General features: G+C 42.7%; 1 protein-coding gene across 1 annotated transcript in view; it reads right to left on the minus strand.

Moving 5' to 3' along the window:
- The window catches only part of LOC149460088 (deoxyribodipyrimidine photo-lyase-like), a 37,953-nt gene extending 11,272 nt beyond the window's left edge, over positions 1-26,681 (minus strand). Inside the window, exons 1-8 of the mRNA XM_089680109.1 lie at positions 26,567-26,681; positions 14,943-15,433; positions 9,197-9,342; positions 8,937-9,119; positions 7,337-7,495; positions 7,035-7,233; positions 3,164-3,316; positions 300-421 (exon numbers count right to left, since the gene is read on the minus strand). Of these exons, the coding sequence (XP_089536235.1) occupies positions 300-421; positions 3,164-3,316; positions 7,035-7,233; positions 7,337-7,495; positions 8,937-9,119; positions 9,197-9,342; positions 14,943-15,363 (1,383 nt within the window). The 5' untranslated portion in view covers positions 15,364-15,433; positions 26,567-26,681. The remainder of the gene's footprint in view (positions 1-299; positions 422-3,163; positions 3,317-7,034; positions 7,234-7,336; positions 7,496-8,936; positions 9,120-9,196; positions 9,343-14,942; positions 15,434-26,566) is intronic.
- Between the last annotated feature and the right edge of the window lie 259 nt (positions 26,682-26,940).

Raw genomic sequence — 26,940 nt, forward strand, 5'->3', positions numbered from 1 at the left:
TAAATGACCCAGACAAATAGGGGTGTGGTGGTCCTCCAAGTTTGGGGTTAGGCAATGGCCTAATAACCCCATTCTGTAACCACAGAAAAAAAAAAGAAAGCTAATTTTTCAGAATTTCAGCTGGAGGTCAATGCCGTTCAAAATATCGTGCCATGGAGTAAGGCACAGCAGTGCAGAGCCTAAAGAGGCAAGGGATTTTATGCACCTAAGGGACAGGCTGTACTGTTAGCTTAGATCTCTTATACCAACATTCTACAACCCATATAGGGTTCTTTTGAACTTATCCTACAATTCAATACCTGTGCTGCATTCCACAATGGATCATGAGTCTTCCCACTTTCCAGTTTTTCCAGGCTGTATATATGAGTTCTTTTGTCTTTTTCATGAACTTTTAGCGTGTTCTTTGCCCAGTCGTAAGCACCTTAGCAATGATGAATTTGGCATGTTAATATACAGATTAGTAAACATCCTTACGCAGTGCATCTTTACTCATAATAATTGATAAATAATGTTCTTTAGTAAGGAACATACATTGCACATGAATAATTATGCTACAAAATTTAGTGTGTGCTCTAAATTGCCTCCAGCATTGTTTATGTTTCTTCTTACTGGAGGCTGCCATTTTGTTGAAGCCCAGATCCCTGAGCAGCAGTTAAAACATAACTAAACTTTCCTATCCTTTTTAGCCAAGGAAGCTGCCACCTGTTTGATCTGCAACTGCCATGGTGCTGCCCTTTTGATCAATTACTGTACACCAGTCATTTGATGGTTTGACAGTTTGGTTGAGAACACAAGCAAAGGCAACAGTTAGTATTCCTTGCATGTGCTGGGCATGGTACGGTCTTTGAAACTATTAAATTGATAGGTTCAGTTCCGCTTTAGGGCTCATTCACACCATGGAGCAGAGACGTCAGTTTTTCTGCATGCATTCTGCAAGGGCACAACAAAATCAATTGTTTTCTATGTGCCCTGTTCACAACACTAATATCACGTGCAGATTTTTTTCTGCACAGGAATCTGCAACGTGTATAAAACTCATTCGAATGTGCATAAAACGGATGTAAACCGATGTCTCTGCAAGTGAAATCTGCTTGTCTGTTTCCATCAGTTTTCACGCACGTATGTTTAAACGAGCCCTTAATCTCTAAACTCTCAACAGATCGGCCTCTACAAATTTGGCACAGTGGCTAAAAATGGAGGGCAACTGAGCATGTGCAGAGCAGGGTGAAATGGTGTATTACGGGATTTTAAACAGTATAGATACTTATTTTTAATGTCTGACATAGCAATACCTGAAAAAGGGGCCCGCCTAAAGTGATCTAGCAAGACTTAATTTTATGACTAAAGTTCCACTTGAAGTAGGTTATCAAAATAGTAAGTAGCAGGTTAAAGAACATTCCTTGCATGGGTTAATTTACATAAGTATATGACTGAAGATTGTAAAAACATATGAAATATACACAATATATGAACTTTCATGGCATCCCAGTCTTAGTCCATAGGGTTCAATAATGAGTTGGCCCACCCCTTGCAGCTATAACAGCTTCAACTCTTCTGGGAAGGCTGTCCACAAGGTTTAGAAGTGTGTCTATGGGAATGTTTGACCATTCTTCCAGATGCACATTTGTGTGGTCGGGCACTGATGTCAAACGAGAAGGCCTGGCTCACAGTCTCCGCTCTAATTCATCCCAAAGGTGTTCTATCAGGTTGAGGTCAGGACTCTGTGCAGACCAGTCACGTTCCTCCACCCAAAACTCGCTTACCCATATCTTTATGGGCCTTGCTTTGTGCACTAGTGTCCAAAATGTCTTGGTATGCCTACACCTTAAGAGTGTTAGCATACCAAGATATTCACTTGAACTAAGGGGCTAAGCCCAACCCCTGAAAAACAACCCCATAAAATAATCCCCCCTCCACTAAACTTTACACTTGGCAATGCAGTCAGGCAAGTATCATTCTCCTGGCAACTGCCAAACCCCAGACACGTCAATGGGATTGCCATACAGAGAAGCGTAACACTATACTGATGACCTATATGGATAAGGGGCTTTAAAAGTGTCACTCATTACACTGCAAGGTCTCTCCCTTTCCTGCTAGTCCCCGGGTGCAGTGCTGGAGACAGGCAGGGAGGAGAGGAGAAGATAAACAGTGCAATGTTAAAATTATTACACATTTCAGTCGCCATAAAGCTCCTTTTGTTGTTAAAAGCCCCAGACAATCTTAAAATCACCTTGGATTTAAATATGGTTTTAGTTAAAAAAAAAAAAATTATCAGGACAAGTAGATTGTCATGAGGGTATAATAAAAGAGTGCAGCGCTATAGTGAATAACATGGGTGACGTGAAAAATGATAAAACAATGGGTGACTTGCATGAGCAAATAATTAGTGCATAATTAGCAAAATAATATAAACAATCAATCTCTTATGTATAGTGTCCAAAAATTATAAAGAAATATGACATCAGGTGATGAGTGAATCCATGACAATTTCTTCCTCCTAATGCACTCACCAGAAACAAGTAATAAATGCGCGTTCAAAATTGGAAAGAAAATCCTCCAGCAGGTCAACCTTATTCACCGCCAGATACAGGTAAAAGATATGCACAGCTTCAATTCATCAAAGACAGTTGGTTCCCCCAAAAAGTGGCTCTATTCTCGAAAGCAAAATGTCCCAACCTTGAAGGAAAAAGCTCAATAAAAGAGCCAAAAGGAAACCGCTTATGGTGCAGTAAATGTTATTAAAATATAAAGAAGAATCCACGTGGAGCATAAAACAAATGTAATCCACTTACAAAGATGGCCGCCAGACCATCATATAGACGCGGCGGTGTGACATCAGCATGTAGGCTCCTCCCTCCTTTTTACATAGATTGTCATGAGGGACAAATAGATTGGGACATTGATTTAATCCCTGGACAAGTAGTTTTTTAAAAAAATTTCCACACCCGAGAATAGCATACCTTCTCAGAGCACAAAAAAACTGAGGTAAAAGGTAGACAGTGATTTAATTGTGAAATCCTTTTCATGTTGCCTTAATCAATGCCCTCAGGTGGTGGTGGTTTATTCTAGCTTCTTACGTGTCCCACTATATGCTTTTGGAGAAGCTAACATTTCAGCAATAGCAAAAAAGCTTTAGAAAACCAATGTGTTTATCACATTTTACCTTCCACTGTGTCATAGCTCTTGTTGTAATAACAGAAGTTATCTGCCAGCTCTCTCCTGATTATGGCTTCCTCCACAAAACTGTCCACAGATTCTTTGTACTTGCTGCGATACTTCTGTACCTCCAGAATTGCTCTCTGCACAGACAGCTGACCTGAGACACAACAGGAAACATGTTACTTTCAAACATATTTTTTCATGCGCCTGAAAAGCAAGTATTTTTGCCTAATGTGAGCCTAACAACGTCCATTACTAGCAGAACATCAGCAAGTACCACATCCTCACCAATACTTCTACTAATTGGATTAGTTTGGAAAAAACAAAAAACACACACACACCTAAAATTAACATTAGGAAACACTGGAAATATAAAGCTTCTTGTTGAATCCTCGTCAATAGTCAGTGTTTCTCTGTCACTACTTGGACTTACCAAGGTGAAGGACAAGCAGTGCTGCAGTAGCTATTCTGCCAATCCCGTCCTATTCATTACCCTGTTGCTTTTTATATAGATGGATGAAAAGACAGCAGCTTTAAAGTAGTTCTGATATCAGTTTGTTTTTTACCTTAATGCATTAAGGTAAAAAAACAAAAAACACCTTTCAGTGTCTGTTTCCTTAATTTTCATCGGTTGATCTGTTATTTTTCAACTTTAGCAGACTAAGCTGTCCAGCAAAAGTAGTGCTCAGCGTTTAGACAAATCATTTAACACTGACAGGGGTGCTTACAATGGTCATCTTTCATTCATTTATGCAAAACCATTATCTCGCCTCCTTCCAAAAAAAAAACAAAAAAAAAAAACACGTTGTTGTAACTGCTTAACCACTTGAGCTCCTGAGGATTTACCCCCCTTAATGACCAGGCCTCTTTTTGCTACTCGGCGCTGCACTAATTCAACTGATAATTGCGCGGTCATGCAATGCTGCACCCAAACAAAATTTACGCCCTTTTTTCACACAAATAGAGCTTTCTTTCGGTGTAATTTGATCACCTGTGCGCTTTTTATTTTTCACGCTATAAACAAAAAAAGGCCAAAAATTTTGAAGAAAAACAATATTTTTTACTTTCTGCTACAAAAAAATATAGTAAACTCAAAGTTGGTTATAAATTTTGGCCAAAATGTATTCTGCTCCATGTTTTTGGTAAAAAAAATCCCAATAAGTGTATATTGATTGCTTTGTGTGGAAGTTATAGCGTCTACAATCTATGGTATAAATACTGCAATTTACGCCATTTTTCTGCTATACAGCGCTGCGCTAGTTTAACAGACAATTGCGCGGTCATGCAGTACGGTACATAAATGAAATTTACATCCTTTTTTTCCCCACAAATTGAGATTTCTTTTGGTGGTATTTGATTGCCTGTGCGGTTTTTATTCTTTGCGCTATAAAAAAAAGGCTGACAATTTTGAGGAAAAAAAAACAATATTTTGGACTTTTTGCTATAAAACATGTCCAGTAAAGAAAAAATGCAAAAATCAAATTTAGTCATAAATTTCTGCCAAAATGCATTCTGCGACATGTCTTTGCTAAAAAAAAACCCAATACGTGTAAATTAATTGGTTTACGTGAAAGTTATAACGTTTACAAATGGCGGGAAATATACTGGGATTTTTAATTTTTATTTATACTAATAATGGCGCTGATCAGCGACATATAGCGGCAATCAGCGACATATGGCGGTGACCAGCGACTTATGGCGGGACTGCGGCGGACATTTTGACACTGGGGGGGGGGGGACTGACTTGGGGTCACTGACATCCCCAGTGACACCAATACAGTGATCAGTGAAAAAAAACCACTGAAACTGTACTAATGTCACTGGGGAGGAAGGGGTTAACATATTTAGTGTTTACTGTGTGAGGGGAGTGTTTTACTAGGGGGCAGGGGTGTGTACTGGACGGGGGGAGGGAGGGGGGAGCTGATAGAGGGAGAGAAACTCTTCTCTCCCTCTGCAGCTTGTCGGCGAACTGTCACAGAGCAGGCTGTGTGTAAACAATGCAGCCCTGCTCTGTGTCAGTGATTACCGCTCATCGCGGGAAAACGGCCGGTTTTTGACCCGGCGGCGGAGACCCGCTGCTGACACCAGCGGGACAGGCAGGGCGGGCGCGCGCGCGCCCCCTACCTGTTTTGAAGGCAGCCGTTTTAAAACGTGCTTTTGCCTACGAGCGCCGCCCTGCCACCGTTTATATGCGGTGGCTGGGCGGCATGTGGTTAAGACCCCTTTCACACGGGCAAGAAAAAAAACAGATCAGTTTACGTCTGTTTGCATCAGTTTTCTGTCCGGCTTTCGGTCCGTTTCTCACATGTTTCATTTTTTTTTAAAAACGGAAGAAAAATAGGGTTTTCTTCCGTTCAAAAAAACGGATGTGGATATTAAACGGATGTAAACAAATGATCATCTGTGTACATCCGCTAGTCCAGTGTTTTTCAACCTTTTTTGTGCAAAGGCACACTTTTTTCATGAAAAAAATCACGAGGCACACCACCATTAGAAAATGTTAAAAAAATTTACCTCTGTGCCTATATTGACTATATATAAAGTAATTCTCTTGAATAGGAATCAAACACAAAGAAATTATTTTATTATGAAATAATAAAGTATTTTATAATTGGACCCGGGGGCCGGACCAAGAGTAGATGAATGATGTGTATGTGTCATCCATAGTAAGTATAGTAATATTCCCCCATAGTAATTCATCCCCCATATAGTAATTCATCCCCCATAGTAATTCATCCCCCATAGTAATTCATCCCCCATATAGTAATTCATCCCCCATATAGTAATTCATCCCCCATAGTAATTCATCCCCCATAGTAATTCATCCCCCATATAGTAATTCATCCCCCATATAGTAATTCATCCCCCATATAGTAATTCATCCCCCATAGTAATTAATCCCCCATATAGTAATTCATCCCCCATAGTAATTAATCCCCCATATAGTAATTCATCCCCCATAGTAATTCACCCCCCATAGTAATTCATCCTCCATAGTAATTCATCCCCCATATAGTAATTCATCCCCCATAGTAATTCATCCCCCATATTAAGTCCCCAAGCCCCCCCTGTGTCAATTCACTTACCTTTGCTCCGCGCGTTCCTCTCGCCGTTCCGGTGTAGCATGAAAATCTGTCTCCTATGAGGATCTGTCCCCCTCGACGTATCTGCCCAGTTTCAGGCATTAGCAGCCGATCGGCGATCTCCGGCACATGTGCAGATACGTCGAGGGGGACAGAGCATCCTGACAGTATCACGCTCCGCGGGCCGGATTAAAAGGTCCGCCTGGCCGTATACGGCCCGCGGGCCGTAGTTTGCCCATTGAATCTAATGATTGGTCTATTTGTGAGCCGAGGCCACATGTTACGGATGAAATTGCAATTTTTCCCACGGCACACCAGACAATATCTCACGGCACACTAGTGTGCCGCGGCACAGTGGTTGAAAAAACGCTGCGCTAGTCCATAGAAATACACTGGTGTCCGTTTTTCACCCATAAACGGACAGATCAAAAAACGGACATACGGAATGCCCGTGTGAAAGGGGCCTAATACATGTCAGGCTTTAATTTGTTAGTCAAGTCCATCTAAATCTGTTAGTGCATCTAACTCTACCCTCTCCCTGGATTTCCAATGCTGCTGTCCAGAGATGTCTCTGTTTCTCCTCCATAGAGTGGAGCCACCCTAGTACAGGAAGTGTGTTACTGGCCAGATCACCAGGTGAAAACAGAAGGAAAAAAATAAAACAAATGCAGTCACCACACTTAAGGACTGTTAAGCTTCAATATATTCAATTTTTTAGTTTAATACCACTTTAAAGCAGAGCAAAGTCAGAGCTGCTGATGAATTTAACTTTTCACCTCTCCAATGACTTACCAAAGTGGAACCAAGGTGAAAGATTACTAAGAGCCTGCTGATTTGGGTTGTTTCGATCAGAGTTAAAAGACTTTAGGCGTTGTGTTATAAATGATTGGAGCATGTCCACTCCTGCCTTTGACCCAGGTTTTGCCCATTCTACTTCCTTGACTGTGCGATCCACTTCCAAACTGGCATAGCACTCCTTCCAATCCACAGGCTGACCAGTAAAAAAACATTGCACATCAGTATACCTTTCTGTTAGAGTGGACAAAGTACTATTGCACAGTTAGTGAAAACAAATGAAGGAAACAAGCATTAACCTTTGCCTTAAACATGGAATTATACGGATGCTTGATAACGGGAGGGAATTCAGTGAGAAACTGAGAAAGTTGATCATGTATTTTTTTGCGTATGGTTCGAGCTCCATACTCTTGTTTGATAGAGGCAATCCAGCAGGGCACAATATTATGGGCATCTACCTGTAAATAAAAAAAAATTAAAAGATTGGTCTGTGCTGAAACATACATTTAGTTATAGGGTTCAGCTGGCTACACTGTAATCAGGACCAGATTTGCTATTGCCCACTCAAGCCATGGCCTATGGCAGCATGCATACCAGGGAAGGTGCATAACCAACTAAAACATTGAGGATGAGCATTTGAGAAGAGGAAAAGGGACATTTTCATTCTTTGAATGATGGTGTTGCATTGCTGCCTCCACCACCACCACCGTGCAACGTAGAATGCACTATAAATGAATTTCAGAATGTTAAGCTGATGAATATGCATTGCACAGACCAAGAACAAACATTTTCAGTGTTGACTAGCTAGCCCCGCACGTGCCCAGAAGTTCCAGACACCAAAACATACTGAGATGCATGTCTCTGTGTAAAATCTTTAGAGACTTTCTAGCAGGTACACAAGAAGTTTTCATTGCAGAGGAGACATACAAGGTCTCTTTGGCAGTAAAATCCTTTCTGCTCTCAAATTTTTGAGTTTTTTGATTTACCACTAAAATTATACTTTAAGTGAGACTACTGCTTTACCATGCATGGTCAGATAACAGATTTGTAAGAAAGTTCTACACGTTTCCTGATGTCACTGGTAAGGTCATTAGTATGTAATACACAGTGTAATGGGTCAGGAGTAAGTAACACAGAAAGAAGGAGGCAAATCAAGAGTAAGTAGTGCAGAGTGTAGGGGTCAGTAGTAACTAATGCAGATTTCACAGGTCAAGAGTAATAAACACAAAGTTTAGAAGTATGGAAAGCAAAGATTAGTAGCATGTAATGCACAGTTCAGAGATCAGTAGTACATAACACACTGTGCAGAGGTCAGGTGTAAATTATCACACATCTTTCCACAAGCAAAAAATAACCCCTCTCCAGTATAAATGTCTCTCCCCAAGCTAAAAAAGCTCCTAATACAAATTTCTCCTGCCTCCCTTCCTGGAATGTGCTCACAAATCTCAAATGCAGAGGCAACCAACAGCATGAGGGAAGACCTCCTAAGTTTCCCCTTGACTGTATCATATGACATGTCAGAACCAAGGAGGCAACTAGGACTTCCCTCAGCTTTGTGTTTGCATTGCTACTCTGATCTGAGAGGCGGTGGAGCCAGCAGCATGATGGGGTCATAATCTTCTCAATACATGGCAGAGATCGAATGATAGATCCCTGCTTGAAAACCCCTGCTTTAGAATGTAAGCATTCACTTTAAAGTAGTGCCAAGCAAGCAGTTTTTTTTCTAAACGGTGCCTTAAAGCCATTTGATTAAATCTTTTTTTTATTTCTTTGCAAGAACTTTCCATCAAGTGCTCAGGGGTTTCAGGAATACAAGTAACCTCCTGACTTAGCATTCACCTGTTTGATACACTGGGGTCAAGCTATACAACCCTTGAGGTAGAACTATAAACTTTATACCTGAACTAGCGGTACATCTTTAGGTAAGCGTTCAGAGACATCCTTCACCCACTGCATGGGGACACGAAGAGGAGCAAAGTCCGTTACTACTCCACCAATGCTGTGCTCCTTCACAAAGTCTGGAAGAACATCCTTAGCATAACCAATGAGCAAATGGAAAGGAATGTTTAACGCTTTACAATCCTAGAATGGAGAAATGGTCAGATTACTGGTAAAGCCATGGTACCAATACAGTAGCATGTAGAGTTTTATAAATGTACCTCAGCAACTTCTTTAAGACCCTTCAGCATAAAACCATAATGACGTATTGTGGCTTCTAAAAACTTTGGAACCAAGCAGAAAGCTACATGTAATGGTAGCTTCTGCTTCACAGCCAAGCGCTGAGCGTATAGAAAAGCCCAATTGTCTGAAAAAGAAACATTTACCTGTAAAAAAAACACATTGGACGCAGCCTATAAAATCAACAAGGGAGAAAAACCCTACAGTGCCAAGCATCAGATATAAATAATATACTATTAAAAACACAAAATGAAAACTGTTTAAATTGATAATATAGGGTGAAATTTACTTAGTGATACTAAACCCAGGACCCTGCATTCACTATATCTGGTCTCCCACAGTACACACAACATGGAAGTGCAATTATTTTAGTAAATATAAATTGCTAAATACCTTGTCTCATCAGCAGTTAGAGCAGTCTTGTGACTTCTATCAGTGTTCAGCAGAGCACTGGTTAAAGTTTGCAGGAGTTTTCTTTCTGCTATAGGAGGATACAGAACCCCTGACCTCTGTCTGGACAGTGCTGATTGACCCTGTGCTGATCCTATCCACTCTCCAAAGGAAAAAAAAACCCTCTCTAGCAATACACACTAAACTGAGTATGTGCAGAATGGCTATGGTTCAGTCTGTCTTATCAGGAGATAAGACGTGAACATTTGAACAAGAGGAGGAGCAGAAAAATCAGGATCAAACAGCCTTTTTACACAATGTAGAGGATTGACCCCTTAGGTTCCACAGTGAGTATAACCAGCATGCTTTACTGCACATGCAGACTGATTTTACTGTTGTGGGTTTGGTAACACTTTAGAATCTGAAGCAGTTGTGCATAGTAACCAACTTCTAACTTCAGTTTGTTTCGAGGGTTAATTCATATTTACCAAAAACTATCTATGCAAGCGTTTCCTGTATAATGCCCTTGCTATAGGGAGAAGGTCTTTTACATGCCCCCAGAAGCTTGACTGAAAAACTCCCAGAGATGCCATTATTCAGTTCTGCCTTGTTGCTTGGACGCTGCTAAGACATTCCCAGCTTTTACCGCTCACATCCATCATTACAGGAGTGAGCTCTCTAATCTCTGCACATGTGTGGTGCACTCTCCTCCATCTCAGCATCCCTAAGCTCAGAGCTACTGCAAGAGGCAAGTGAGCGCTCATGCGAGGGGGTCTGAATCAGCTGGGAGTGTCTTAGCAACATCATTGCAACGAAGCAGAATAAGATGATGCCATCTCTGGGCCTTTTTCCGCCAGGGTTTAGAAGGTATGAAAATGGCCTACATTTCTAGCAAGTGCATTATTTAAACTTCATTTTGTTTTTATCTACAGGTGCCCCTTACTTGCACAGACAGCTTTTTTTGGTAAGAGCCCATTCACACTTGTGAGACTTGTCATGCGACTCTGGGGAACAAAGTCGCATGACAAGTCACACCCCATGTTTCCCAATGAGTACTATTCATATCTGTGCAACTTCAACTCACAGCAACTTGAAAGTAGTTCCTGCACTACTTTGATCTGACTTTCATGCGCCCCGAGAGCCACAGACTTCAATTTAAACCCTCCAAAGTCGCATGAAAATCACACCTAATGTTATACATGTGACTCGTGTGCACCAAACAGTCATCCTTGGTAAAAGCCACAGTCGCACTCAGCCAAAGTTGAATCAATGTTGCACCAAAGTTGCATCAATTCGCACTGTAAATTTACAATGAAAATCGCACGATTTTGAAGTCACACAAGTGTGAACAGAGCCTAAAAGGTGAATTAATCAATTAGGCTTTGAAAAATGAAAGTTACAAAACGGATTGACTGCAGTGCACAGCTGCTCCAGATTCTGTGTGTCCCAGGTTTAGGAAATTCTCCGCGTCCCAGGTTTAGGATGTTCTCCGCGTCCCAGGTTTAGGATGTTCTCCGCGTCCCAGGTTTAGGATGTTCTCCGCGTCCCAGGTTTAGGATGTTCTCCGCGTCCCAGGTTTAGGATGTTCTCCGCGTCCCAGGTTTAGGATGTTCTCCGCGTCCCAGGTTTAGGAAGTTCTCCGCGCCCCAGGTTTAGGAAGTTCTCCGCGTCCCAGGTTTAGGAAGTTCTCCGCGTCCCAGGTTTAGGAAGTTCTCCGCGTCCCAGGTTTAGGATGTTCTCCGCGTCCCAGGTTTAGGATGTTCTCCGCGTCCCAGGTTTAGGATGTTCTCCGCGTCCCAGGTTTAGGATGTTCTCCGCGTCCCAGGTTTAGGATGTTCTCCGCGTCCCAGGTTTAGGATGTTCTCCGCGTCCCAGGTTTAGGATGTTCTCCGCGTCCCAGGTTTAGGAAGCTCTCCGCGTGCCAGGTTTAGGAAGTTCTCCGCGTCCCAGGTTTAGGAAGCTCTCCGCGTCCCAGGTTTAGGAAGCTCTCCGCGTCCCAGGTTTAGGAAGCTCTCCGCGTCCCAGGTTTAGGAAGCTCTCCGCGTCCCAGGTTTAGGAAGCTCTCCGCGTCCCAGGTTTAGGAAGCTCTCCGCGTCCCAGGTTTAGGAAGCTCTCCGCGTCCCAGGTTTAGGAAGCTCTCCGCGTCCCAGGTTTAGGAAGTTCTCCGCGTCCCAGGTTTAGGAAGTTCTCCGCGTCCCAGGTTTAGGATGTTCTCCGCGTCCCAGGTTTAGGATGTTCTCCGCGTCCCAGGTTTAGGATGTTCTCCGCGTCCCAGGTTTAGGATGTTCTCCGCGTCCCAGGTTTAGGATGTTCTCCGCGTCCCAGGTTTAGGATGTTCTCCGCGTCCCAGGTTTAGGAAGTTCTCTGCATATTCAACATTTTATAAAATATTATAAAATATAAAAAAGTACCATATCTTGAGGTGGCAGACCTTTTTCAAATCTTACTTTGAGCTACTGAACAGACACATGCCTTTGAAACAACATTCTGTTGGACACAGAAAGTCTTTACCTCTGAGACAAGCAAAAGCATTCCAACTGAGTGGTGAGCAACACCAAGTTCCGGATAAAATGTAGAAAAAAATCAAACTCCTGCCAGGTTTATATTGCTATCCAGGGCTCTGTTAGAGAGATGTACCGCTTACTTCCTATCCTGATGACAATGGTTTCACTGGACAGGGAGCAAGGAAAAATCAGCAACAGGAACACAGCCAAAAAGAATAATCTGACAGTTGACAATTTTCACAAATCTAGGAAAGAAAAAATTAGATTTCTGTCTATGTGGGCATTAAAGAGTTCTTCCTGTCTGGTAAACATTGTGAAACCTCTAAAGAAGCTTGGGATAGCAGTAAACCTAACAGGGGTTTTAATTCTAGAAATGTTGTCAGCCAGCAGGTGAATACAAAAACCTTCTTTATTGCATAAAGGAGTAAAAGGTCTCCCTGGCAAACTAATGGTAACGCGTTTCAGTCTCACAACAGACCTTATGCATAGCTATGAGCAAGGTCTGCTTTTAGACTGAAACGCGTTACCATTAGTTTGCCATGGAATATTTTTACTCCTTTATGCAATTAAGTAGATTTTTGTAATCATCTGTTGCTGAAGTTTCTGGAGTTGGACTTGTACGTATAAGCAGATGGAAACTGCTAGTTGGGCACGGTGAGTGTATATGCTTTCAGCCGAATACATTTGACAGGCATTAGCAACCCTCTCCTGTTTGGATTTACAGGTGTAAAAGGAGTTCTAATCCCCTCTCTGCTCTATTTAGGACTAAAAAAATAGTTTAAAGGGTAATTTCACCTTTCAGAACATGTTACATGTTCCACCCATTTTTAGCTTCCAGAACTATCCATCAGATTTGAAAACAGAGTGGCTGTGAGGCTGTTTTTAACCTGCAAAAATGGGAATTTATTATTTTTGTGCAAAAGGTGAACTTATCCTTTAAAATACTACTGTGATCACCACCCTATGCCATTGAACTCCACTGTCATGACCTTGCTGAAAAATGTTCTGCCAATTACTAGTGTCACTTACTGCGCTGTGTGGTTTTATCTGCCAGCCCCTATTTTCCAACAGGGCATAGAAGTGATTAGGGGCTAGCAAAGGAACCACAGAGTATAGTAGGGGACCAAGCATCCAACACATCCAGAACTGTGATGAAAATTCTTTGGCAAGCTATTTCTTGAAGAAAGCTGGAGGGGTACGCATTTCTTTGCTGGGCTTCTATTTATATTTAAACAGCTACAGAGTCATTTTAAAGAGACACTATCACCTTGTCCATGCAAAAACAAATGTGACGGCGTCTCCACAGAACAGATCCTTCAACCCCCAAATCCTCTACTTCCTTACAGCATCAAGGAGCTCTAAGGGAGCGCAGGTAAGGCGAGTATAGAGAAAATGTCACTTTGCCCTGCATGGGCATGTTGACTGTGTCGTTAAAATAGTGTTCCAAATCCTTTTTCAATCAAGGTACCCTTTACAATTCTGCACAACATCGAGGCACCCAATTCTAAAATGTAAAAACTAAACCAATAGTTTTACATAACAGAGCAACATCCACACATGTAGGACACCCAACGTAATGTATTCTTCCAAAGCAAGTACACCTTTACACACTGGTACTGACTAGTAGCATTGCAATGTTTCTCTCTCTCTCACTCAGCTAGTATGACCCCAGTGCTGATGGATGGGGCAGGGGAAGGGCAAACAAGGACGATGTCAGGCACCCAACATCCTCCTTACCAACCAATGATGTGATTGGTTGTGAGGACACCAGAGGCTAGAAGGTGGTAAAAGGTGCACAATGAAAACCTGTGACTAAAAGACAGGCTTGTTCCACCTGCTGGCATGTATACAATTTTTTGGCAATTTTTAGGCATTTTCTTTAAATAAGTTCATGTTTTGGAACATGTTCCACCCTGTGACAGCGAGCAGGTGATCTTCTCCCCGTGCCCACTGTCACTATTTGAAAATAATGCGCTGTGCAGGGCTCCACCCACAGGGCCGCATTATTCATTCACAGTTTACTATGAATGAATGCCTATATATATTATCAGCCTTTGCAGCTGACAGCTTGTAGTTCTTTGCCCAGGCACCTCCCGGCCCTTTAAGGGGTTTCTGACGCCCGGAGGTGGGACATGTTTTAGGGTCATGTGACCGCTGTGAATGGTTGTCACAGCAGTCACATGATCCGTGGGACGCTGACACATGCTGGGAGCACGCAGGGCGCACACTCTCAGAATGTTTATTTACAAATGGTATGCAAATATGCGACCGCTCGGCGTCAAGGCCCAGCCGCTGACAGGCTGCATATTTGCGTATGCTTGGCGTGAAGAGATTAATGTACTGCGAGTGCGCTGGTGAACGCTCTCGTGGTCCATTGAGCTTCCTGGACTGCAGTAACTACCTGCCCGTATTGGAGGTATGGGCAGACAAGTGTCCTGACAGTCTCCAAGAGCCTGACATTGCACCCATAATCTGCAGATGGCAGGTGCAATGATTTACAGGTTCCCAAGAAAATAAATAAATAAATGCACTTTTTTACCTGCAAAAAATGCATTTATTGTTTTGTTTTTTTTTTAAAAAAACCTATCCTTTAAGCACAGATGAATCTTCAGCAATGCCTTGAATAAGCACACGCCAACACACCTATTCTTGCTGTCTACTGAATATAATTTCCTGTGCTGTATTAGATTTACCAGATTTATTGCAAATCTGCGTATTGCAAACTGAGTTGCTCATCTATACAAAAGTAAAGAAAACACATTTCTATGAGCCACAAAGAACCACTACTTATGGCCCAAAACAAAAACAGCATACACAAAGCAAAAACAAGTACCTTCAACTCTCTGATCTCTTGACATCCAATAGACTATGCCCTCGGCATCATCTTTCAGGTTTTCTTCGACAGACACCAACCGCACCCTCTTCTTGTTAAATTTAAAGTCTGAAACAGAGGCAGCAGCAGACAGACGAGACTTCTTCAATGCATCTTGGAGACTTCCACCTACAGCATCCTCTTTCTCTTGTTTCTTTCTCTTCTTGGCATCAACATCCGAGCTTTCACTACTACTTGCCTCAGATACTGCTTTTGATTTTTCCATAGCAGAGCCCTCAGATTTTCTTTTCCTTGGACTTTTGCCCGTAGAAGATGACTTGGGTTTGGGCGCTAGCATTTTTTCGTTGTTCTGGCTGCCATCAGACTTTTTGCTACTAGATTCTTCTTTCTTGCTCTTTGTTGCCTTTACTTTTTGAGACATAATTGTGGCTGTAGTTAAGGGACGAATCAAATTCAGGTATTTTAGGATCAGCTTGGCAGCCAAGACAAATCTAAGAGTTAAAACATGAAATAAAGATCATCTAAGTAGGCTGGAGGAAAGTAGAATTAGAGGTTTCATCCATAGCAATCATCTTCTTAGGTTAACCCCTTCACGCCTAAGGGTAAAGCAAATCTTAACTCCTAAGCACAATTTTTCAATGTTGACATGTGTTAGTGAAACCGTACATATCATCACAACTACTTTGTACATCCAGGTGAATTATACCTTGTATTTTTCAGGACAAATTGCGCTTTCATTTGGTGTTAAATGGTAATGGGTATCTCCTGATTTATTTTTTTTTTATCAAAGGAAAACTGGCCCAAAATAGTAAAAAAAAACCCATTTTTTTTTAATTTAGCTGTGTGTTTCTTGTTATTACCATAACCTACCACCAAAGAACAAGCCAAAATACATTTTCCAGCTCTTGACAATCGCAGCGATACCATATATATGTGTGTGTGTTGTTTGTACCCGTAGTACAGCCCAGAAACAATAGTGCGCATTTTGTTTTTCGTTCACCTAAAACACACTGACTCTAACTGGCACTAATACCAATTTTAAAAAAATCCTGACCTTTGACCCTGACCCAAACACTTACCCTGGAACTGAACTAGATCAAACCTTGATCTAGGTATTTTTTCTTTATTTTTTTTTTTAAACAAACATTTTTTTCCCCTCTATGCCAGGAGTTGGAGAAGAGATACAGTGTATCTCTCTCCTCCATTCAGAGAGAAAAAAAACAAGGGGGCCGGGCTGTACAGTGACTGATCGCTGTAATAGCCAATCAGAGGCTATCACAGCCATCATGCGAGTTCTAGGTCCCAATCATTAGAACGGGACCTGGTGCTCTCAGTGACACCCCGGTCTTTGTGCTGGGAGCACGCTGTGTGGCACGCCCCCAGCACAAAGACAGGTATGCAAATATGCATATTATCAACATCCACTCCCTCCTAGGACCCCACAGAGACCTAGGGGTGATCCACAATACTATTATCCCTCACAGAGCCCTAGGGAATATTACCATAATGGGGGAGCGCGTCCCTACCCTCCCCGAGAATATGGGTTTAATAATAACCAGAACTATCATCCAAATGATTACTATAATCATAATCAGAACCGGTCTCACTACCCTAAACGTCAGGACCATAACAGATCAGGTAATAACCAGGGCAGCACCAAACCTCCGAAACATCAAAACCCCTCCCAACAACAAAATCAAACTAAACAGTCTTTTTTAGGGACAGGTCAACCACGGAAAAGGAGAGACATAGAAGGGGAAAGAGAGGAGGAAGGAGAACGGGAGGACACTCCAAAAAAGAGACGGGTATAAAAGGTCAGGGTATTTATAACCTGAGTGACGTTGAGCTGACTAAGGAGGAGCTTGACCTACTGGATAAAGGGTTAAAATATACCCCTGCTACACAGATGAATAAATTTAGTACTTATGTGGATGTACATAAATTTATTAGACAATTATCCCTCAAAAAATACTTTTTTAACAGACCAAGTTTGGCGAACCAGCCTTCTTTGGGCGTGGTTCATTCTAATTTAAAAAATGCATCCACTTTCAACCCCCCTCCACAGTCGCATTCCTATTTGAACGTTTTCAAGGAAAAAGTTCTAAAGGATTTAGACAATATGCCTGTAAAACGGGCATATGATAATCCCTGTGATAGGCTGGCCATAAAAACTCTCTTGGAGAAGAAAGATCTCGTGATCAGGCCAGCTGACAAGGGTGGTGGGGTGGTGGTTTGGAAGAAGGTCGATTATATGGGTGAGGTCAGCAAGTTGTTGTTGGATGATTCCACCTATAGACCACTCCCTAGCGATCCTCTCAGTGGCTATAAGAAGTCCCTTCTGGCCATCATTCAGAAAGGTTTTGTGGATGGAATTATAAATAAGAAGGAGAAGGCTTTTCTGTGCCCTGTGGCTCCAAAACTTCCCATATTGTATATTCTCCCAAAAGTACATAAAGACCCGGTACATCCTCCAGGTCGACCGATAATCAGTGGGATAGGATCATTACTTTCCAGGATTGGGGAGTATATTGATTTCCACCTGCAACCATTGGTTACTGAAACTCCCTCATACCTTAGAGACACCAAGCAGGTCCTTAATGAAATTGACGCAATATGTATATCATCGGATATGTTTCTGGTTACAGCTGATGTCAGTTCTTTATATACCAGCATCAATCACATAGATGGCATGGAAGCTACCGACTTCTATCTAACCAATTGCAGTCGTTTACCGGGAATGCAGAGGCGCTTCATTCTGGACCTGTTACATTTCTCTATGTGTCATAATTATTTTTGGTATAATCAATCATATTATCTTCAGATCAAGGGTGTTGCGATGGGGGCGAAGTTTGCCCCTAGCCTAGCCAACCTCTTCATGTCCAGATGGGAGGAGGATGTCATTTATGCCAGAGATTGGCCGGAGCTTGTATTATATAAGCGATACATTGATGACATCCTCCTCCTCTGGAATGGAGAGGAAAGTGCCCTTAATAACTTCTTTACAATGTTGAATAACAACACCCTAAACATTCATCTGACATATACTTATAGCCAACACCAGATTGATTTTTTGGACCTTACGCTGAAGAAAAATAATGGGAGGATAGTTACTGAGTCCTTCTTTAAGGGATCCGACCGTAACAGCTATATCCCTGTAAGTAGCTGTCACCATCCAAATTGGCTGAGAAACATCCCGAAAGGCCAATTCACTCGGATAAGACGTAACTGCACAGATCTTGAGACCTACTGGTCCCAAGCAAATATCCTTAAAAATAGATTTCTTGAAAAAGGATATAAAGAACCCGAACTTGATGAGTCTTTGACCAAGGTTGCTGACCTGGATAGGAGAGGGATGCTTTCACATAAACCACATAAGAAAAATGAAAAGGTGTGTCCCTTTGTAACAACTTTTTCAATACAATATAAACAGGTGGGAAAACTTATAAAGAAGAATTGGGATATTTTGAGAATGGACCCAGTCCTTTCACAAATATTACCCAACAAGCCTGAAATTATGTTTAGGAGAGCTCCGGCTATGAGAAACCGCATTGCACCAAATGTTGTAAACCCCCCTTTGAAAACCCCTTTTTTTGGGGATTTAAAGGGATTCTATCCATGCAACAAATGCATCATATGCAGATGTGACAAATCCCGTAAGAAGAAAATAGATATGTTTACTTCAACATCAACAGGGAAGTCCTATACCATCAAGCAGTGTATAACATGTAACAGCAAGTACGTTGTCTACCTCCTCAGTTGTCCCTGCAATAAGCAGTATGTGGGGCGGACAACTAGACGCCTAAGGGACCGTCTGCGGGAACATGTAGCCAACATTAGAAAAGGTTATAGGGACCATTCGCTATCTAATCACTTCAGACGGTTCCATAATAGTGACCCTACTTCTTTAAGGTTTGTGGGTATAGAAATGGTATCACCACATTGGAGGGGACTTCACAAGACCAGAACAGTCTCGCAGGCCGAGACCCGTTGGGTCTACGAATTGCGTACTCTTTACCCTCATGGACACAATGTGGAGGTAGACATAAACTGTTTCATTGCCAATAGCTAGGACATGAAGACTTTGTAACGTGGTATAGCGCTGAGTTTTTATCGCATTTTATTATTTTATTTTAGTTCGTTCTATATGTGGATTTTTTATGATTGTTCAATAGCCCCATTCAAGGTTTTGAGTTATGGCCCTGAACTATATGGAAAGTCGGAATTGGTGAGATTAGGTTAACATTGAACCACTCAACCTTTGTGCATTATTTGATTATTATCAATTAAGCCCCTTCAGAATGTGATCGCAATACTGAATGATTTTGGGGCGTTTAGAAGTTTTATAAGTACATAATAATTTTAGAGTTTAGCTTATCACCATTTCCATCTTTGTATGATGACATATAAGCCCCTATGCCATGGAGTTAGTGATTTCTGAGAGGGCATTTGTGGCACTTATTTTGTGCACTTATTTTGTGCACTTCCCTATATATATGTATATCCCACTTGAATTAATGACTCCAGGTTGGGCCTTTCTAATGTTTCCCTTAAGGGTGGGAAGGCATCCGTATCCATCTTCAGGATAAAAGAGCACCTGAGTATGGGGTTGCTTGCTTGTTTCTTTTAATTTGTCAATTCTCAGCAGCAGCTATTCCTTGCTGCCTATGATCCATGGCAATATGGCGGCGATCGGGTGGCGCATGCGCAGTTTGATACTGCACAGCCGCGATCCACGGCAATATGGCCGCTATTCGCGCATGCGCAGTACCGCTTTTCACGATAGAGCGGGATTTTCGCGCATGCGCGAACGGCTTTTAAATGGAAGTCTGGCTGTCACACTGCTAGTGGCGTCCATCCTCTGAAGAAGTGCTTTTTGCACGAAAGGCCTCAGGAGGAGCCAAGTAGCAAGTGTGACTTCCAGACCACTGAGACCAAGAGGAGGTCTAGTGGTCTTTGTTTTTATGCCATTGCCGGGTTAGTACTATTTTCTTTTCATACCTACCTGTCCGTTATTGGCTTATGGTGTATGGATATGTGTGTGCATATGACCCAGGCATTATTGCTCCAAATAAAGTTTTGATAGTACCACACTATTGGCGTTCCCCTTTTTCTTTGACTCTCCTGTTGGAGGGTGCAGATATACATCTTCCATTCTTGGGGTGTCTGGAACCAAAAAAAGGGGGATCTCTGTCTTTCTACCTTTGGATCTGGAGATATTGCTACACCCAAGGCGGATGAGAGTGTGGAAGAGGGAGGATTCGTGTGGTGTCTGGAGCTGTATACCTGGCTGGTCTTTTGGAATATATCATACACAGGCGCATTTTAAATGTGCGGTCGGTGAGTGCGCAATCTTGTTATTTTCCAGTCACCTAATGAAGAGAAGACCTGCACATGTTTGACTTTATTGTCATGAGAAAGACTTTCATATATATTTTATATTTTATATTCCTTATTTTATTACATTTTCAGCGCTGCACTATATATATATAATGCAAATATGCAGCCCCATGGAAAAAAGGCCAGTTCTGTGAGGCTGCATATTTGTGTGACGTTGGCGTCAAGGGGTTAAAATAGAACTAAAGGCAAATTTCATTTTGGATAAAGCAAGGGAGGGTTATAACCCATCAGATGGCAAAAATAAAACCCATGTTCCATTAGGGAGTTTTCCTTCATTTCTTGTCCCATAGCCATCCCGTCCCCATTGGAAGATTTCTCTTTTCCTCTATTCCTGTTCTGATGATAATCCACAATGTAGAATTTTCCTTCACTTTCACTCTTCGTGATAATAGTAAACAGGGCAAATAGAGTGTGTGATCCTCCCTAATGTGGGCACAGATAGCAATAAAAACCTTACAGATGTTCTAATCCCTCTCCACTCCGTCCAAAACAAAAAGTTGTACCTTTAACTATAACTGAAGCCTGACTGTCAACAGCAGAAAGACAGTCACAAGACAGCAGTAGGGGTCACAACATCTAACTGACAAACTTTAAGTATAAACGGGCCCCTAATGCAGGCCATAGATGGGTTGAAAATTGGCCAATTTTTGTCGTCGGAGGAGATTGGCCGTTTACCGTATCACATGATCAGCTGTGTCCGCAGGACACAACGATCACCAGCGGCGCCGGGTGCACAGCGCTGGGGGACATGTTCTGGAATGATGTCCATGGACGTTGTCCCAGGATTACACAACCGAGCTGTAGCCATCCTTCGGCTATAGCGCGGTTTGGGAACTGGTTAAAATAGAACTGAAGTTATGCTGCAAAAAAGCAAACAGGCAGACTTTTTATTGCAGAAGAGACATGTAATTACCTGTCTGCTCACTGTCTTCTCCAGCGCCTGTGCAGCTCAGCTTACACTCACGCTGTATCCAATCAAGCAGGCCCTTGCACTACATCAGGAGTTTCCAACCTGTGGCTTGGGCCTGTCTGGAGAGATGCTGGGGATGCTGTGCAAACATAGCAGCTGTGGCAGCCTACATCAATAAGCCAAGCAAATGTATGCCTGGAGGGATGCTGTGCAAACATCATGGATGGGTGCAGGGTGTGTGCGAATGAGTTCAGTTGGTGAACTGCTTTCAATGTCTCAAATCTACATACCAGGAACTCATAAACCTTTCTATGGAACACAGCAGGGGCTAAAGTAAGGCCTTGTTCTAAAAATCAAATTTTTTTATTTTTCTGCAAGAGGTAGATTAAGTGTGTGTGTGTTACATAGGTGAGCTGGAATAAAAAGAAAAAAAGGTGAACTTGGCCATTAAGCTGCAGTCACAGGACGCCCCTGCCCAGAGTTTTCTCTTCTGTTTACTTCCTGCTTGGTACCTCCTTTGGGTGTCTACGTGAGTGCCTGCATGATGTGGACACTTCCTATTAAATGTCCAGCAGAGGGGTTCTCTCAGGATTCAGAAGAGGCCTGATGTTACCACAGGGAGATGGTTGGGGACCGGTGATCTTAGGTTCCCATAGGACTGATAGATTTGTGGTCCTCTGCATCCACAACCAGAGGCAGTGAGAGATATGAAGGGGGGACTTAGCTGAGCAAATCTGGGTTTTCTAGTTAAAGGGAAAAAATTCTTAGTAGGATTGGTTAGAGGTAGGAGGGGAAAAAGAAAAAAAAAGTTTTAGCAACTTAACCCCAGAGTGGGACATTAAAGCAACTTGATAAAAAATAATATTCTATAGCAAGGAACATAAATTCCACAGTAATAATTATGCTACCAAAATGAGGGTGTGCTCATTGCCTCCAATTGCCTCCAGCATTGTTTCTGTTTCTTCTTGTCAGAGGCTGCCATTCTGCTGAAGCTCAGAGCAGCAGAACTGCAGTAAATCATAAAGCAGAACTAAATCGATTTTCAAAAAACAGTTACATTCCTGGAATGCTGGGATTGCTAACTGTTACATTTGCTTTTTTTCCCCCAACCAAACTGTCAAACCATCAAATGTCTGGTGCCATAACCGATCACATGTGCAGCACCATGGAAGTTGCAGATCAAACAGAAGCAGCTTCCTTGGCTGTAAAAGGACAGAAGGATTTAATTCCACTGTAAACCTTCAGCAGATCGGCCTCTACAAATTCAGCAGTGCCTAAAAAATTAAGAGCAACTGAGCATGTGCAGAGCAGGAGGAGACAGTTTATTACAGGATTTTAAACAGCATATACATAATTTTTGTTTTACATAGCTATACCTACAAAAGGGGCCCGCCTGAGGTGATCTAACAGGACTTCATTTTCTGACTAAAGTTCCACTTTAAAGTGGAACTAAAACCACTAGAACATCCTGGGGCCTCCAGGAGCTTTTGCCATAATGTGCATTTATGTTCAGCATCTTGCAAACCCCCTCTCCATATGAACCACATATTAGAACAATCTGCCGGACTTACCTTGCCAACGCTTCTGCCCGCGTGGCTTTCCTTCGCGGGTACTTCTATCTTCATCCAGGTTCAGGCCCATCAGCTGCTTGGGTGGTCCGCCTAGGTCTAGGATGTTTTGTAATGGATTATGATAGATAACCTATGTTTTATCAGAAGATCAGTAAAATGACAATTTTATAGTTTTGCTTCTCTTTGCCTCCTGCTCTTTAAATTCCTTACTCTCTTAACCACTTGCCTACCAGGCACTTATACCCCCTTATTTACCAGGCCAATTTTCAGCTTTCAGCGCTGCCGCACTTTGATTGACAATTGCGCGGTCATGCAACATTGTACCCATATGAAATTTTGATCATTTTTTTCTCACAAATAGAGCTTTCGTTTGGTGGTATTTAATTGCCACTGGGCACTTTACTTTTTGCGCTATAAATAAAAAAGGTGCAAAAAATTTGAGAAAAAAAAAAAAAGTTTCTTTGTTTCTATTATAAAATTTTTCAAACAGGTAATTTTTCTCCTTCACTGATGTGCGTTGATGAGGCAGCACTGATGGGCACTGATAGGCAGCACTAAAGGGCACTGATAGGCAGCACTAATGAGGTGGCACGGATAGGCGGCACTGATAGACAGAACTAATGAGGTGTCACGGATAGGCGGCACTAATATGCAGCACTGATAGGCGGCACTGATAGGTGACACTGATGATGGGTACTGATAGACGGCACTGACTGGCATCACTGCTGGGCACTGACTGGCGGCACTGACTGGCACAACCGCTGGGCACTGACTGGTGGCACTGACTGGCAGCACTGCTGGGCTGCACTGGTGGGTGGGCACAGGTGGGTGGGCACAGGTGGGCACAGGTATGTGACACTGCAGAGTGGCACAGGTGGATGCACTGCTGGGCACAGGTGGGTGATCTGCTGGGCACAGGTGGGCGGAGTTAGTGGGCGCACTGCTGGGCACAGGTGGGCGGAACTTGCGGGTGGCACTGCTGGGCACCGATCATCAGGGCAATGATCATCAGTGCCCTGATGATCGGTGCCGATCCCTGCTCTGACAACTGCCGGTTCTCGGCAGTACTTTCCTCACGATCTGACAGCATGAGGAAAGTGCAGCCGAGAACCGGCACTTGCATTTCCCTCTGATCAGCGTGTCATTGGACACCGCTGATCAGGTGGTAAAAGGCCGCTGTGATTGGCCTTTTACCACATCATGTGATCAGCTGTGTCCATAGGACACAGCGATCACGGAGATCGCCGGGTGCGCGCCAGCGCGTTCTGGGAGGACGTCATATGACGTCCACCCAGAACTGGCCGGCCGCAGTGCAGCCGTCATTCGGCTATCTGCGGTCGGCTACTAGTTAAGTAAACAATCAGATACAGGTTAACAGAACAATGATAATTAAGATGGCGCCTTCATCCGGAGTCTCACCCGAGGTGACTCATTAGAAGGAAAAGCACCTTTCAACGTAAACAACCCCCAATATAAAGGAATGAGTTTTATTTGTGACAATGATTGGAAGATATCAATGCGGATGAAAGAATACACAGCAAACTTAGCGGACTTTTCACCCAATCATCACATATGCTTTGCTTACGTCATAAGACCTATAAATGCTATGTTTAGTTCCTCAATAAAGTAGAAATTAGGAAGTTGGCAAACTGCAAACAGTGTCAGTGTCTTACTTCCATGTGCATGCATTTCTACCTTAATTAGGTTTACTGGTAGATCACAGTAGGTGGTCTGTAAGTGACCACATCCAAAACAGTTTAACTCCGCCACAGGCACATGGGAGTTAGGTCTCATCTCCATGCAAGAGTCCCATTCATATAACTTGGGACACGCTGTCTGCATTCGGGGCCAGGTATGAAGTCACACTACATCAAGAAGGGGTCTAATCAGCAAGTCAAGGACAAGGAAACCAATTGCTAGGAGCAACCAAGCAAAAATCCATGATAAGAAGCAACCAGTCGTAGGTGTGGTAAATGGTAAGGTGGCAGGTCCTCCGGTAGGGGGGGGGGGGGGGTAAGTGTTTAGCTCCCCCCTGAGCAGTCCATCTTCCATAGCAACTGGGTGCAGACCTGTCTTATGGAGACCCATAACCTGACCACAGGGTACAAGCAGTCACCCTTGGTACATACCTAAGCGTTTTCCACAGCGTTTTGCAGAAACGCAATACAGTCCATTTCACGATTTCCTATGGGTCAGGTTCACATCCTTGTGTTTTCGCCTGGTGCATTTTTTGGAAACAGAGACTTTTTTGAACGCAACAAGTTGCGTTTTTAGTTCTATAGACATGAATGGAGACGCTACAGAAAAGCATGTAGTGCGTTTTTCATACGTTTTTGCTGTGTTTGTAGCAAAAAGAAAAATTTTAAAAAATGAAAAAAACAAAAATGCAAAACATATCAAAAAGGCAAGTGCAAAAACGCAACGCAGAAACGGCTCAAACACAAACTGCATAGGTGTGAACCTAGCCTTAAGGAGTTAAAGCAGTATTAAACCCAAAAGCAAACATATTACAGTGTACCAATTCAGACAAGTGATGGCTGCATTTGTTTTCTTTTTAGTCCTCATGCACACAGGACGTTTTGATAACTCTGGGAATGTTAACTGTGTAAAGTCACATTAAAAACATGAGTTTTTCAGCTTTTTTTAGTGTTTGCATTAGCGTTTTGCCACGTTTCGCAGCGTTTTTCTGCGTTTGCATTTTTTTAGTGTTTTTTTTACCCCCCAAAAAATATACATCCAAAACGCTGCTTTGCTGCGTTTTACCGCATTTTTCAGCATTAGAGCTTTTTTACAGTTAAACTCTAGAAACCCACTAGTCTTGGGTTTTTTTTCCAGCCAAAAAACATTAATTACAGTCTGTGTGTGCATGGACACATAGGATAACATGCTGGGGGGTTTACTGGCTGTAGAAAAACAACATCAAAAGCCAAAAACAGCCACTGTAAAAACGTCCACTGTGCATGAGGACTTAGGCTTTCTTTCTTTTCATCTGGTGATCCAACCAGTAAGTCTGTTGTTTAAAAAAAATAAAATAAAAACAAGCTCTCCTGCAGAATGTATCAGTTATGGGGCAGAAACAAACCATTTACCACTGACAGCGGTGATTATCATGATCAGCTTTTATTTATTTAACCCCTTTATCCCAAAAGAAAAAAAAAAACGTTTGCTATACATGATTATGTAGTGTGCACTGGAGTTTGCCTTCAATCTGTTAGTGTATCTAAATCTGCTAACACATCTAACACTACTCTCCATCCCCGACTAACAATGCTGCTGTCTGCTATGCCTCCTGTGCTATTCCTCCAGAGTGGATGCACGCTAATACAGGAGCTGGCCAGATCACCAGGTGAAAAAAAACAAAGAAAGGAAAACAAATGCAGCCAGCACATCTAGAGAATGGTAAGCTGCAACATATGACATTTTGGGTTTAATACTGCTTTAGCATTGAGCATGCATGAGGCATTGATAGGTGCGCTTCCAAGCACCGGTACCCCATGTGCACAAGCGGAGGTAGACCCTGCGCACAGGGGGATCACTAGAATAAGCATGCAGGATGGGAGGTCTCCTTTCACTGGCTGCATGCTTCGTCCAGACCTGCAAATGACATGCATATAGACACAGCCCTGTAAAACCATGTGCACTGGATTGAAATGTTCTCCTCCAATGACATGTCTGATTAAAGTTCTCTACTAGTACAGTCCAAGCACGCACTGACCCATCACTCCGACCCCTTCCCAGTACACTACCTGCTGCGCGTGCCTCCTCCTTGTGTAACATTCACATGAACGCGCTAGCCCAGCACCAACTCCTTGCATAACACCAACAATAGAGGACTTTCAGGATGACGCCATCCGTCTCCGACATTCACACTCACATTTCCGGCGTGGTTAAAGCGCCCTCTGCTGGTAATCTGACAGATGGACGTTTTTGTCGTGACACCTGGTGTTAGGCTCCATTCACACCAATGCGTTGTTTTAGTGCTGTTTGCAGAAACGCACTACAGTCCATTAAGCCCCGGGTTCACATATATGCGGCTGTGCAGATCATTCATTTGAATGGACTCCCGTGCCCGTGACACACAGGCAAGAAGTCCCTGCACTTCTTCTGAAAACGCAGCCCG

This window comes from Staurois parvus, unplaced genomic scaffold (genome assembly GCF_062004578.1).
Source record: "Staurois parvus isolate SC_StPar_1 unplaced genomic scaffold, SC_StPar_1.0 ptg000235l, whole genome shotgun sequence".
NCBI classification, from domain to species: domain Eukaryota; kingdom Metazoa; phylum Chordata; class Amphibia; order Anura; family Ranidae; genus Staurois; species Staurois parvus.